General features: G+C 35.7%; 1 protein-coding gene across 1 annotated transcript in view; it reads right to left on the bottom strand.

Annotated features, from left to right (window-relative positions):
• Positions 1 to 15369, bottom strand: part of LOC306883681 (testican-1-like) — a 259044-nt gene that overhangs the window by 111081 nt on the left and 132594 nt on the right. The window contains exon 3 of the mRNA XM_079439077.1: positions 10201 to 10246. Within this exon, the coding sequence (XP_079295203.1) occupies positions 10201 to 10246 (46 nt within the window). The remainder of the gene's footprint in view (positions 1 to 10200; positions 10247 to 15369) is intronic.

Below are 15369 nucleotides of genomic sequence, written 5' to 3'. Positions count from 1 at the left end.
GACTTTCTATTTACCATAACGAAGAAATCGAGAAAGTGAGAGGGATGAATACAACAGGGCTAATTAGTGCCAGCTGATTGGTCAAGAGGTTAAACACCCCATGACCAATCAGATCTTTTTCTCTCTCTTTGACACACAATCGGTTTCAAAGTTAACTTTCTGCTACATCTTCCAATGCTGAATGAACTCAGAAAATGACCTGAACATAAGTCTTTACTGCTCACCAAGACTGAATTTACTGTATATTATCATAAAAACAGTAAAATTATGAAATATTATTACAACTTCATCGAACTGTTTTCTACTCAAATATATGTTAAAATGCTAAAATTTATTCCTGTGACGCAAAGCTGAATTTTCTGCATCATTACTCGTCTTCAGATATCATTCTAATATGCTGATTTGCTGCTCTTGAAACATTTCTGATTATTAATAACGTTTAACACAATTGTGCCGCTTCATATTTTTGTGGAAAAAAATAATAATATTTTTATTCAGCAAGGATGCATTAAAAGTGACAGTAAAGATGTTTTTAAATATTACAAAAGCCAAGTGTTGAGTAGTTTTATTTGTTCACCAAAGCTTACATCAACTTTAACTTGCATTTGGACGTTACTGGCCCCGGACTGCAGTCTTTGATTTGATTCCCAGTAAAGCTCACGATAGGAGCCGTCCTCACACAGGTCAGATCTGAATGCTGACTGAGATGAAGCACTTTGATATTGAGAATACAGTATTTCTGTGTTCAATCCTCACATGACAGAACTTCAAACTCTTTCTGTGACTTTCATTTACGTCGAGGCTTGAGGCAAATGCAATGAACCTTACATAGATTTGCTGTGGTTCATATTTTTCCTGCCATGTCTTATGTGGATAATGTCTTTGTGCTCATGTGATGGTCCCACGAGGGATTTGCTCTGCATAGTGAATCTAGGCCAAGACGCGGGCCGTATGAGAGCAGACGGTACGGCGCTAATGATGAGAGGAACGGATCACTGCTGGCTGACGCTCAGGTTTCACGAGTTCTGCCGTCTCATCTCTCTGTTTCTGATGAAGAAATAAACATTGCAAATACATTTTTAAAGGCATAATAAAATCATAATTTCATCCTCCTTCTGGCCTGTTACCTATTTTCTCTTTGTCTTTCTGCTCGTTTATGCATTTTATGTTGTTTCACATTTGGTTTGAGTGCCTCAGTGCCACTATATATACAAAAATCTAATAAATTGATTGACAGCATTGACAGCAACCCGTCAAAATAAAAGTCTGGTTTAATTTGAAGACATGGCAGCAGAAATATATTATTCAGCAGAATTTACATGCTACTACTACTACTAAAATTATTAAAACTTTATTTTTTAAGGAATGATCACACAACATTACTTCCGTGTTTTAATTTGAATGGTAAATCCACTTAAAGTAAAGTTTAACTTTCAATAATTTAAAGATAAATTAAATTAATGTTTTATGCCTTCATTTGATAACCAGACAGAATTTCTGAAGAGAAAGAAAACATTTCATAAGGCTATTTTAAGAATAAATTTGAATAAATTAAGTTGATTTTATGCATTCAAATACTTAGACATGCTACAACACAGAATTTGGTAACAATAAAACATATGGTGAAAGAAGATAAAAGATTTCATAGGGCCCTAAACATGTCATTTTTGTTAAACTTTTAGTAAACTGATAAGACATAGTATAAGTTCCATGATTTTAATTTAATAGACATGGTTTTTTATTACTAAAATGCAATTTAATCATTAAAACGGATTCTAGAAAAAAATAAAACAGATTTCATAGGGCCCTTTATTTACCACACGATCACGATAGTGTATGGTTTGTATGTTATTTTAATGAGATTTGGGGTGTTTTCTTAACAATAAAAAATGTTTACATGAGAAATGCCATGCTGGTAGCTTAGTATAAAAAACTACAAATAAGTAAGTTATTACAAACACTTGACGCTGGTTTGTGAGATTTGAGTAAAATCTTACTACTAATTTGATAAAAAGTCTTAGCTTGATGCCAATGTTAGCTCTTACGCACCTGTTACACTGCTGCGATTGCATTTCATTATGTATTCTATCAGAAGATTCCCCGTAAGGTTGTCAGAAAAAAAATTGTTTTCTAGAAAGACACTTTGAGTAAATAAATGTACAGTATATTGGATCAATGCAATGTGGACCAGGAGACTATAAGGAGTGGATAAAGATTTTCAATTTCATGAAGTGTTTAACAACCTAATGTTATGTTTATGTTCACCTACATTACAAAAGGGCCCCTTTTAGCTGGTATGTAGTATTTAATTTAATGCTCAACATGTTTGTTTTTGTAACTTTATAATTGTCATTTTCTTCAATCATAGAATTATTTTAACACCTAAAATACATTGTGTGTAAAAAGTGTTTGTTTCAATCAGTTGAAGGCGAGCACATGATCAGGATGGTACCACCTCTGCCTCATTTTGAGCCAGAAAAAACCCTGGTTAATATTTAATTAAACAAGTTAAACAAGCAAATAAATAAATAGTATAAAACTGAAAAGCAGCATATAACTTAAAAAAAAGAAGACAAAAAAATTCATATAATTAATTAAAAATAATGTACACAATGTTTAAGTAAAGTAACAAGTAGCATAGAACATTTAGGTTAATATTTAATTAAATAAGTAAATAAATATTATAAAATAAAACTGAAAAGCAGCATATAACTTTATAAACAAAAGAACACGAATAATTCATATATTTAATTTTTGAAAAAATGAATACAATATTTAAGTAAAAATGTATGCATAAATTAATAAACCAGACTCCAAGTGAACAATCATCCTTACAAGAACATGTATTGCACTCAAAACTCTGTTTGGCGTTGATCAAATTCTCAACCCGCATCTTTCAGTGAAGTTTGCCAGAAACCTACTTGTATGTGCCCTCTTTCTTTTCTCTTTTCGGTCTCTTTAAACCTACAGGAGAGTGTTTTTGTGCCAGTTAAACGGAGCCGGTCCCCAGCTCCAGATAAAGCCGTATTGTCCCTGTGCATAAATTGCAGGCAGTTTAAAGGGCAGATTGTTGTGTTGCCGTCCCTGTGCGCCGCGTTTGCTGCCACTGCAGTTTGGCTCTGAAACGCCGACTCAACACCAAAACCATACAAATGCAAATGAAGCATTCAGAGAGAATTTCCCCATAACGAGGCTGTAATGAGGCCTGCACACGCAATTAAATTCACTGAGAACGCATGCCGTGTCACAATAACAGATTACGGCAAAGACAATGTTGCATTCGCACACACACACAGAAAAAAACACACACGTTATTCTCTGAGCTCCTTAAATCTCTTGTCATGTCTGTAATGGACAAGATCATAACCCTCATTTCTCTTTAAAGTGAATAATTACAGGCTGAGGCTAATTAAATTAGTCAGGCTCAGCCACACTGCTTACACGGTCAGAGAGTTTAACCGCGGTGTGTGTGTGTCACAGCATGAGTGTGTTTGCAGAAGTGCACTGTGGGAAGTTATTTATAAGAGAGAGAGAGAGAGAGATGAGGCTCTAAATTGTTTGTCTCTCTTGTCTAATGAAAATTCAGCAAAAGTTAATCGATAAACTGTGATTTAGGAGATCAATGTGGAAACTATGGCATTCTTAAGTTTGGGACCGATACAGTAACACACACACCACACACACACACACACACACACACACGGCTGTAAAATAATAACATCCACCATTACACACAATTTTGCTTTTCCAAAACCTAGTAAGCTATGAAATATCTATCTATCCATCCATCGAAAAAGCAGCATAGAACATCGAACAAATATTAATAATAAAATAATAATAAATAAGTAAAAATCAAAGAAAGTTTTAAAAAGTAGCATAGAAAATAAAAAAGTTAATATTTAAAAATATGATAACAAAAATGATAACTTTAATATTAAACTGAAAAAGCTCCATAGAACATTAAAAAAAATTATATTATTATTTTTTTTCTGGCTGGTCTAGCTCATTTTAGAGTAAGATAATTATAGGTGTTAATTAAGTGATATACTATTATAGTTTTGAAGAATATTGTGAATCAGATTTTATTTTATATTTTCTGTTTTCACTTTCATTTTAGTTAAACATTTAGTAATTTTTTGTTTTTGTAATTTTAATTCGTTTTTTTTTACATGTCTGTCGTTTAGCATAGGATTCATTGTTATTTATTAGTTTTAGTTTATTTATTTTTTGTCATTTTAGTACTTCAAACAAATTTGTTTATAATATAATATATATTATAAAAATTAAATACTTCATATTTTACTATATTTTTATTTCATTAATTTCATTCACAAAAATTGTTGTTGACGGTCTTAATTTTAGGTAATAACCCTGGACAATGGCTCTGTTGAAAATGCAATCAGCTCTTTCAGAGCAAATTCTCAATTTCTATTGCTATTATTAGAACTAAGTTGGCGTCGCTGATGGCAGCTATTGTGCGTTGCTCTTCAGTGTTTGTACTGTTTTTGTTTGTTTTTCCTGTTTTTTTTTTCTTCAAATACGATCAGTTTTACCAGGGATGACCTGCTGAACATTCGGCAGAACACACCACAAAATCTTTTACCGGATTTAGATTTTTCTGACGTTTTGCTGGACATTGTAGTTGGTGGAGCCGTAGCTCTGGTCAAATGCTACAGGAGGCGCAGGCGGGGGAAGCGAGCCGGTGCGCTTGTGAAGCTTCGTCAGCGCGGATTTCGAACGACGTTGCCTAGCATCCATCTGGCGAATCTCCACTCTCTACCCAACAAAACAGATGAACTCCTTCTGCTCTCCTGGACAAACAAGGACTTTTCTAACTCTACTGCCCTGTGTTTCACGAAAACCTGGCTAAATGGCGACATACCAGACAGCGCGATTCATCTGCCTGATTTCCAGCTGATCAGAGCAGATCGGGACACGGAATCAACGGGGAAATCGTGCGGCGACGGGATGTGCTTTTACATCAGTGAGAGGTGGTGTACAGATGTAACTGTGTTAAAGAAAATGTGCTGTTCAGATCTAGAAACGCTCTTCATTAACTGCAAGCCGTTCTACTCGCCACAGGAGTTTTTAACACCATCATCACGGAAACCCTTCAGAATAAACTAACTGAGCTCTCCGTCCCCACCTCTGTCTGTCAGTGGATCAACAGCTTCCTGGCAGACAGACAGCAGTTAGTAAAGCTTGGTAAATTCACATCCAGCACTCGTACCATCAGCACTGGAGCTCCTCAGGGCTGCGTACTCTTCCCATTGCTCTTCTCCCTCTACACCAACGGCTGAACATCTAAAGACCCCTCTGTCAAACTCCTGAAGTTTGCAGATGACACCATACTGATCGGCCTCATCTAGGATGGTGATGAGTCTGCTTACAGACAGGAGGTTAAGGAGCTGGCTGTCTGGTGCAGTCTTAACAACCTGGAGCTGAATACGCTCAAAACTGTGGAGATGATCATGGACTTCAGGAGAAACCCCCCTGCTCTCCCCCCACTCACCATCATGAACAGCACTGTGACTGCAGTGGAGTCATTCAAATTCCTGGGCACCACCATCTCTCAGGACCTGAAGTGGGATATTCACATAGACTCCATTGTCAGAAAAGCCCAGCAGAGGTTGTACTTTCTTCGCCAGCTGAGGAAGTTCAACCTGCCACAGGAGCTGCTAAAACAGTTCTACTCCGCCATCATTGAATCCATCCTCTGCACTTCAATAACTGTCTGGTTCAGCTCAGCTACCAAATCTGACCTCAGAGGACTACAGAGGGTAGTCCGGACTGCTGAGCAAATCATTGGTACAACCCTCCCCACTCTCCAAGAACTGTACTTATCCAGAGTGAGCAAAAGGGCTAGTAAAATCACTCTGGACCCCTCACATCCAGCACACTCCCTTCTTTGAACTGTTACCATCTGGTCGACGCTACAGAGCTCTGAGCAACAGAACAACCAGACACAGGAACAGTTTCTTCCCTCAGTCAATACATCTCATGAACACTCAATAAATAAACGTGGAACACACAACTAATTAATTATCCATTCACCACACTCACTTATTTTATTTTTATTTTCTCATTTCTAATTTGCACATACTTGACCTGTACATACATAATTGTCTATATTATATTTTGTGTTTTTGCTGCTTTGTACGTTGCCTATTTGGATATTTGGATATTATTCTTTTATTATCTGTGTCCTGTTGCTGTCTTTCTTTTGCACTGTGGAGCTTCTGTCACTGTAACAAATTCCTTGTATGTGTAAACATACCTGGCCAATAAAGCTCATTCTCATTCTGATTCTGATTCTGATTCTGATACTTTGAGATTAATCCTTTTCATGGTTGTTTGAGTGGTAAGTCTAACTGCATATGTGGCTGTCAGTCATTTATTAGGGCCCTGAAGAAGGTGTTCGATAGTGAGTAGAGAGCGAATCAGCTCAGTGGGTTTCAGAGCGATGCTATTTACCGAGATCAGTGAGGTGAGCTGATCAGAAGAGTGTGAGAATGGTAGGATTAGTTACAGAAATCATGCTTTGTGGCTTTTCTTAAAGGAGTCATTCACACAGGACAAAACTAGTGCAGATGGTACACACACACAAACACTCCTTCTCTCAGTCTCCATATGGTGTGGTCATGCATGCATCTGTCTGCTGGTCTCTATTGGTGTTTGTGTAAAAACAATAGAGCTTGATTGGTTATTCATGGTGGTTTATCATAATCGTTAGCAGAAGTGCTCAGCAGAGCGGATGTTAATTTAAGATCAAACACAGCGTTTCAAAAACTGACCCTCTATTGCGGCTTTAGCACAAGCATCTGTGAAGGATTTCATCACTTCAAGAGGTTTTTCAGGGGTTTTTTTTCCTTCTGTAGTAATTTTAGAACTATTAATTTAATTTTAGTTTCTGGAAATGGAGTCGTATCGATTTCATATTTGTATGATTAATGGATATTAATCAAAATGTCCAACTTATACCTTATTAACGATACCTCATTAACGACTTGTCCAACAAGCATTAAAACCAGTATGTTTTAACAATTCAGATTATTCCCATGGCCACAGTAATACCGAATTGATTAGGTAATTTTAGCATAAGTAAATTTTAGCATAGGTAACGCGATCTTTGGCAAATAGTTTAAGACTTAAAAATCAAATAGCACCAGACAAAGATTTCTTAATAAATCAAAGTTTATTTGCTACTCTACAACACTACTAAGCTAAAATAACACAAAACAGAATACGTACACACACAAACACACATACACGCTGCAGGCAATGAATGGTTTTGATTTGAAGAGAGTTTAAAGTTCTAATGCTCGTTTCCAAGAATGCTCCAACTTCAACCTAAGGGAGTCACAAGCAAGGAACTTTACTATCTTTACTCTTAAAGATGAATGCAACCAGTTTCCAGCAGAATTATGAAGAATTATTTGATTACTTGCTCTGAGTTGTTTCGTTCCTTTCCTGGTTGAGGGAACCCCGGGTGCGGATTGGCTGCTGAAATCGCTGTTGCGTGATGTCACTGGGGATGCCCTCTTGCAATTGGTTGGTTTCTCTGTGACGTGATGACGCGCTTAGGAAGTCTGTTTAGAGTTCTTTCGGCTTCAGGTGTTAAAGTTTCTTTGGTCAGAACTTTGAAGGCATGTGTGGATCCTCGCCAGATAGTATATGGCTGAGAGCGCAATCAGATGAGGAGCTGAAGTTTCAAACAGCGCGCGAGCAAGCAGCAAGCAACTAAGCAAAACTGGGGGCAGAGGAATATCTCTCTGCCAACAGATATTCCTTTATTCCTATTTCTATTAAAGCAATATACTCAAAAGCAATATATACAATATATTTACAATATATATTCAGGTTGTATTTCATGAAATGAAATTAAGCTTGCTGTGTTATTGGAATCTATGGTATTGTTGTAATCTTTTGATGTATAATTTTTTATATCATGTTTCACATGCTTGGTGTGATTATTTAGAATTTAGGGTCATTTAATCTATGCCTTAACCGTGTAATAGATAAAATTGATATATGTACTTTGGGTATGCAAAATACTTGGTGTTTGATTTCGAATGAAAGCTAGTTGCGTCAGCAATAATTTGGAGTGGATGAAAATGGACCTTTCTCATCATAACGTATGATTAAAACACTTATAGGAATCTGCTAGGATATGTTCTTCATGTTAGGGAATAATTCAGCAAAGGAAATTATTTATTTACGCACGGAAAACTGAGCTGTGCGAGGCGGGGCTCCGCCCTACAGAAACACTTGTGATTGGGTCAAACAGCAAAAGGGGCAGACTGAAATCAGCCCAATAAAGACAGACACCCAACTTTGGTGCGTGCCTCTCTTTGCTTGCTCGCGCGCTGACCTGGTGAAACTTCGGCTCCTGCTCTGATCAAAAGCGCTCCCAGCCATTAACATCTGGCCGAGCATTGAATAACTATCAATACTTAGTCAAACTTCTGAAGAAACCGTTGAAAGTCTGAAGCTACGCGAAAGGAACTCAAGGAAGACCTTCGAGCATCATCACGTCACAAAGAAGCCAACCAACCACCGAAGGGCATTCCTTGAAACGCGTCAGACGACGACACATCAGCAACCAATCCGCACCCGGGGTTCCCTCAACCAGGAAAGGAATGGAAACTCAACTTAAAGCAAGTAATATCAAACAAATCTGCTGGAAACTGGTTGAAGTCATTTAAGAGCAAAGACAGACAAGTTTTCTGTTTGAAATTCCCTCAGGGCAAAATTTTCAGTAATTAGCAAAAGAGTGCTGGTTTAAGCTTTCTTCAAGTTCATTGCCTGCAATGTGTGTGTTTGTGTGTACGTATTATGTTTAAGGGTCAATTTTTCGAAATTGAGATTTATGCATCATCCGAAAGCTGAATAAATAAGCTTTCCATTGATGTATGGTTTGTTAGGATCGGACAATATTTGGCCGAGATACAGCTATTTGAAAATCTGGAATCTGAGGGACCAAAAAAAAAAATCTAAATATTGAGAAAATCGCCTTTAAAACTGTTCAAATGGGAGTTATTAGGAGTGCATATTACATATAAAAAATCAAGTTTTGATATATTTGAGGTAGGAAATTTACGAAATATCTTCATGGAGCATGATCTTTACTTAATATCCTAATGATTTTTGGCATAAAAGAAAAAATGATCATTTTGACCCATACAATGTACTTTTGGCTATTGCTACAAATATACCCCAGCGACTTTTTTTGACTGGTTTTGTGGTCCAGGGTCACATATTAGCTCTGTACAGTCATTCTAGTGAAACTGATACAGTAAACGTGTGACTCATCAGATGAAACATTGTGTGTCTATGACAGGATTCACTGCAGCAGCAGCACATGCTCTGATGAAAACACTGCTCTGCATCTGCTCATCTGAACATCCTGGTCTTAAAATGTCTTTCCTTTAAACATGCAGATACCTTTGTTGCACAAAAAAAATATTAAGCGAACCAGCTAAAAAAGTATTTGCATATCATGGTTGCAGCTAATAATGTAACGTGAGTCATTCAAACACATATTTGCACATGCTGAGACTTGACTGAATACTCTGAAATGAGGTAAAAACATTGTGATTGCACACAATGAATTATCCCTACAGGTACTGACCACTAAAATTATTTAGAAAGCTAATTCTTCTGCTCATTTGAGCTCTTTGATTTCCCTGATGATTCAGAAAAACATTTCTAAACCTTATTTGTTAGATTTGCATCCTTTTTAATGAATGCTGTGTGTGTGTGTGTGTGTGTGTGTGTGTGTGTGTTTGCTATAATTTGAGCGCAAATTGCTCTCCGGTCTTCAGAAGTGAACTAAATCTAAAGCCCTCAATCAGAGAAACCATTCATGAATGAAATACACACGTTTTGTCTTAGAATTTGGATTGGTCTAATTATAATTATCTTTCTATAAAAATAATAGAAGTCTATGATATGTCTTCATTTAGCTATGTGTGTGTGTTTCTGGCTCGCTGTATTGATTCATGTCTGAAGCAGAGACGAGGATCGATACACTGAAATGAAGATTCCAGCACTTGATTGGAGTTTTTTTTATGATTAATCTGGGTAGAGATACAGCATGTATGAAGCAGAAAGGACGGTTAGGAGAGAAGAGAGGTGAGACTACAGGGTCAGGTGGATAAATGGATAAAAGAAACACGCGTTTTTGCTGAATCTCCTTACCTTGGTCTTGTGCTTTGTTGGGGTTCCAGGTTCTGAAGTAATCGTCCTACAGAAACACACAATGGCACACATTTAAAATCCTCAGACAGACACAAGTCAAGCTTCAATGCTACCGCCACGACCTTCAGAAAGAAGAAAATAGCTTTATGATTGAAGGACAGTGTGAAATAAGACAGAGATGATGACTTCTGGTCTGACACTGAGATAAGTGTCCAGACAGACTGTTTGCTGACGTTTTTAATGAAAGCTGTATAGTAAAAGGACGGTCTGCGGCGGCATTCGATTCAATGATCGAGCCAAACTCAAGTCTGACACAGGTCTCTATTCACACGCTATGTTATGGCTCTGAACCAGTCAGTGGCATCTGCTGCTTTTCAGTTTTTAGTGGTTAAATGTTCATCCAGATCTATTTGATTATTTTGGTGTCCGCAATATTGCTTTAAAAAAAAAAACTACTACTAAACAGTGACATTTCTTGACCAGAAACAGCGGTTTTAAAGTATATTCACAAAGTTGCAAAAGTTAAAAAGAAATCTACTTTTTCCTGTAACTCAAGCAATACAAAACAATAATAATAAAAAAATAAATTAAATAAAAAATGTAAAAAAAAAAAAAAATTGGTGTCTGCAAATTTACTTGGAAAAAAAAGACTCTCAACTACTACTAAACTAAAATGACTTTTTCTGTATCTCAAACAATAAAATAAAAAAACAAAAAAAAATGTAAAATAAAATAACATTAGGTAAAGTGATAGATCATCCAAAAATGCAAATTCTGTCATCATTTACTTACCTTCAAGTTGTTTCAAACCTGTATGAATTTCTTTCTTCCGTTGAACACAAAAGAAGATTTTTTGAAAAATGTTTCTAACCAAACAGTTGACGGTAGCCATTGACTTCCATAGTGTGGAGAAGAAGGAAAAAAACTATGGAAGTCGACCGTCGACTGCTTGGTTATTAAATTCTAAAATTGAGGGTGAGTAAAGCATGACAGAATTTTTGGGGTGAGCTATCCCTTTAAATACAAAATTTAAAAGATCAGTTTATTTTGGTGTCTGCAATGTTGCTTCCAAAAAACTACTTCTCAAACTACAACTAAACAGTGAAATTACTGTAGTTACTGTGATAGTTCACCCAAAAATTCTGTAATCATTTACTCACCCTCAAGTTGTTTCAAACTTATATGAAGTTTCTTTCTTCTGTTGAACAAAAGAAGATATTTTTAAAAATTGTGTTAATCAAACAGTTGACGGTAGCCATTGACTTCCACAGTATGGAAAAACAAAATTCTCAAATTGAGTGTGAGCAAAAGATGACAGAATTTTAATTTTCTAGGTGAGCTATCCCTTTTAAAAAAAAATAATTTGATTAATTTGGTGTCTTTAATGTTGCTTCCAAAAACAACTTCTCAAACAACTTCTTGACACTATTACAAGACAAAATTAATTTACCAGGAACTGTAGGACATTGCAAAAGTACAAGATAAAAAATGCTAAATTATATGTGTTACAGCAGCCTTTATCTGTATCTAAAGCATATTTTATTTACCCGGTCTCTTTAGGTGCTGTACTTTGATAATGCAAACAAACAATTTCTCTTCTCATCCCTCTTAAACATTTGGGAATATGACAGATCTAAGCCATACATCAGCATACTGTACATCATTTCATAAAATCAAAACTTATTGATTCCACCCATGAAAAAAATGCATGCATTTGGTAAACACTAAATGCAAAAAAGTCACAATACACACAAAATAAAATAAAATAAATAAGGTCACAGTATAAAGTTAAAAAAATAATAATTAAATAATACAATACAATAAATAACACTTGACTGAAAAAAATATAATATAAATATAAAGTTAATACTACTAATAATAATAAACTTTAGTGATTCTACCTATCAGTAAAATAAAGTTGTTAAAAATAAAATAAAATAAAACTGTTTATACAATTTAATTTATATAAATTTTATAAATTAAATAATTTACATAAATTGTTTGTAATAAATAATTATAACACTTGACTGAAAGCTCTTATCAAAAAGTATAATATAAACTTAATAATAAAATAAAATCATAATTACAAAAATAAATCGAATCAAATCACAGGTCCCATCACTTTTGACTGTTTTATGAAAGTGGAAAAAATGACAGCAAGTGCAAGATCTGATTTTCATCTCAGCGACAGACTCCAGGCGAATCTCACACAACATTAGCGACGGCTGCTGCATTATAAGGGCTTTTCAAATCCGATTGCTAACACAGTCCTGTCCCAAAGTGGAGCCGCTACGGGCTGGATAAACAAATCTTTGACATTAAACTCTCATTAGGGGCTCTTTAGCTTCAAGCAGATCGATGTTTTAGTGTAAAATATGTGGTTAATTTAAATTAAGAATGTAATTAAAAACAATAACTTATGTGAGAATAAGTTACATCTGTTGGTAAGCTACAGAAGATATTTATCATTCCGGTGTAAACATCTATAAGCTACAGCTCTCAGGCCGTGAGCAAAAGCCAGGCTGTAATTCTGCTCAAAGTTTACGGTGGTCTCAGCAAAACTAGGCCAAATGTGTCTGTGGGCTCATGGCTCCAAATCAAAGGGGAATTGAGGGAAAAGTGAAACTCATTTTACCCTAAAAATGACAAAACCTGAGTCTGCAAATCTGGTGATGAAGAAGCAGAAGCCAGCAGACCTTCTCCAGCCTGCAAACTCTCACAATCGAACGTCGCTGCTGTAACCTTTATCCACAGCAGCGAAACTTCTCTCTGTGGAAATTATGACCTTTGCGAGTTGTCTTTGAATGAACGCTTCGGGTTCAATACAAGTTAAGATTAAAACAGTTTGTAAAAATGAGCAGAAATGTGTTTACAGTAATGGACATTCACCATCAGGAATCATTGGTGCGCAATATGTATCATTTATAATATCGCAAATTTTGTTTTGCTATTTTATATATCATTTACTTTGCAAAAAATGCATTTTTGTCTCATTTTTATAGAAATATCTATATGATATAGTTAACATGATATAGTTTCTACATTACATTGTTTTGATAATGTGATACTGAAGTTCAATATACAATAAGTTAATATTGTGAGTTAAATTTGAGACAATATTGTTTGTTTTTGCTGTATTTTACCAATGAAAATAGTTTCAAACAAAGATTAGATACTGAATGAATAAGCATTTTTGAACAAATCAATGATTCATCCGTAAAAAGAGTCACTTGCTTTGTTTCTGAATGAATCAGTCATTTGAACAAATCGGTTGAATAAATGACTCAATGACTCACTCATTAAATGTTTCTCACCGCCACCTACTGTTGGTTTTATTTTCATATTCAGAGTATAATTTCATTTTGAAGGAATTATTTCATCCTTTAATATTCAAAATATTATTTATTAAACATTAATTTAATAGGATTATCCATGCAATTGTAATTGCAGTATTAGTGCCACTTTAGATCCTGCTTCTTTGTCACTTCTGCAGTGAAAAAAAATGGATTTTGTTGATACTTTTTTTTTGGGTACTTTGTCTTATTATTCAAACTGAATTGTTTGAATTTGACATAAAAGATGATGCATATATCTAATATGGTTGGGAAAAACTGCCCTTATAAAGGTAAAAACACCCCAGGAAATCAGTGACAAATATCGAAAAAGTTTATGAAAAATATTTTAATTTCTATACAAAGGTACCAGAAAAAAACAAACTCAGCAACATGCAAACTCAGCAGTTATTATCAACTTAAATGGGTCATATGACATTGCTAAAAAGAACAATACTTTGTGTATTTGGTGTAATGCAATGTGTTTATGTGGTTTAAAGTTCAAAATACACATAATTTTCCACATACTGTACATTATTGTTGTTCCTCTATGCCCCGCCTTTCTGAAACGCGTAAATTTTTACAAAGCTAATCGTTCTGAGAAGCGAGGTGTGCTCTGATTGGCCAGCTATCAAGTGTGTTGTGATTGGCCGAATACCTCAAGCATGTGACGGAAATGTTACACCCCTCACCGTATTGTGATGCCGTGTCCCAGCACGACGAGACTAAAACAATAAAAACGAGGCATTTGTTGCATCCGGTGTGGATATAATTACTTATTATAATGACTTATAGCGTCTTTTTACGCGCTGTGTTGCATTGCGCCACATAAACATTACCATGTATGCATTTGTGATTGGAGGAACGACAAACAACAAGCACTACTCTACACTGCTCAAAACTAGCGTTTGAATATTCAGTAGCAGAAACATACTTACAGGCTGTGAGTCAGAAGAGTCAGACTGTCCTTGCAAAGTTGGAATTGCCCCACTTTATAGAAACAGCCTTTGTGCACGCCTGCATTGTAGGCTACTCTCCTGCCAGGTTCAGGAAATAGCCCTCCGCAAATTGTGCTGCACACACTCTAATATTTGCATTGTACTGCTCTGGAACAGTGTTGTAAATATAACTTAACCACTGATTTCTAGTTGTGTCCTCTTTTGGAAGCCCAAACAAAGTACTTTCACAACGAAACACAGCATCTCCACGACATGGCGCCGGTGGCAGCAACAATACTACAGCCAGAATAAAAATCACGCCCCCTTTCTTTGCGTAAACATTTGGGCGGTGTTTTGAAAATCTCCCCACATCGTGACGTAGACATGTGGGGGCGTGTTTGAATGAGCCGTTTTAGGAGGCCGTGAAAAAGTCTTAACTTTTATAAGAATATCTCTTTGGTTTTGAAACTTTAGTCTTTGCAACTTCAGGGATCTTATCTATGCATGAACAGCTTGTAACACTCTAAAGAGAAAGGAAAACTTGAAATCGCATCATATGACCCCTTTAATATAGGAAATTATTCTACACCTTTACTAGGAATATATGTTTTGAAAGTCTAGTCACAAAACGCACACACGGTACATGCTAAAGGTTCTGAGAAAATCGTATTATTTTTAAAATGAGAAAAACATGGATTATAATATAAGCATTACATCTGAAGTAGATTTGAGTGTGCTGAGTGAATCAAAACACTAATGCACTTCAAGCTGCACTGACAATTCCATTCTGATCCCGTTAATGTTCCTGCTACTTCAACATTCAGTGTGCTTCAAACAAAAGATACTGTCTGAGTATACAGATCTCCAAAAACATTTCAACACTTAATGCTTGAATGTCA

This window comes from Barbus barbus (assembly GCF_936440315.1).
Source record: "Barbus barbus genome assembly, chromosome: 17".
Classification (NCBI taxonomy): Eukaryota; Metazoa; Chordata; class Actinopteri; order Cypriniformes; family Cyprinidae; genus Barbus; species Barbus barbus.
This window is presented reverse-complemented; position numbering and strand designations above follow the sequence as displayed.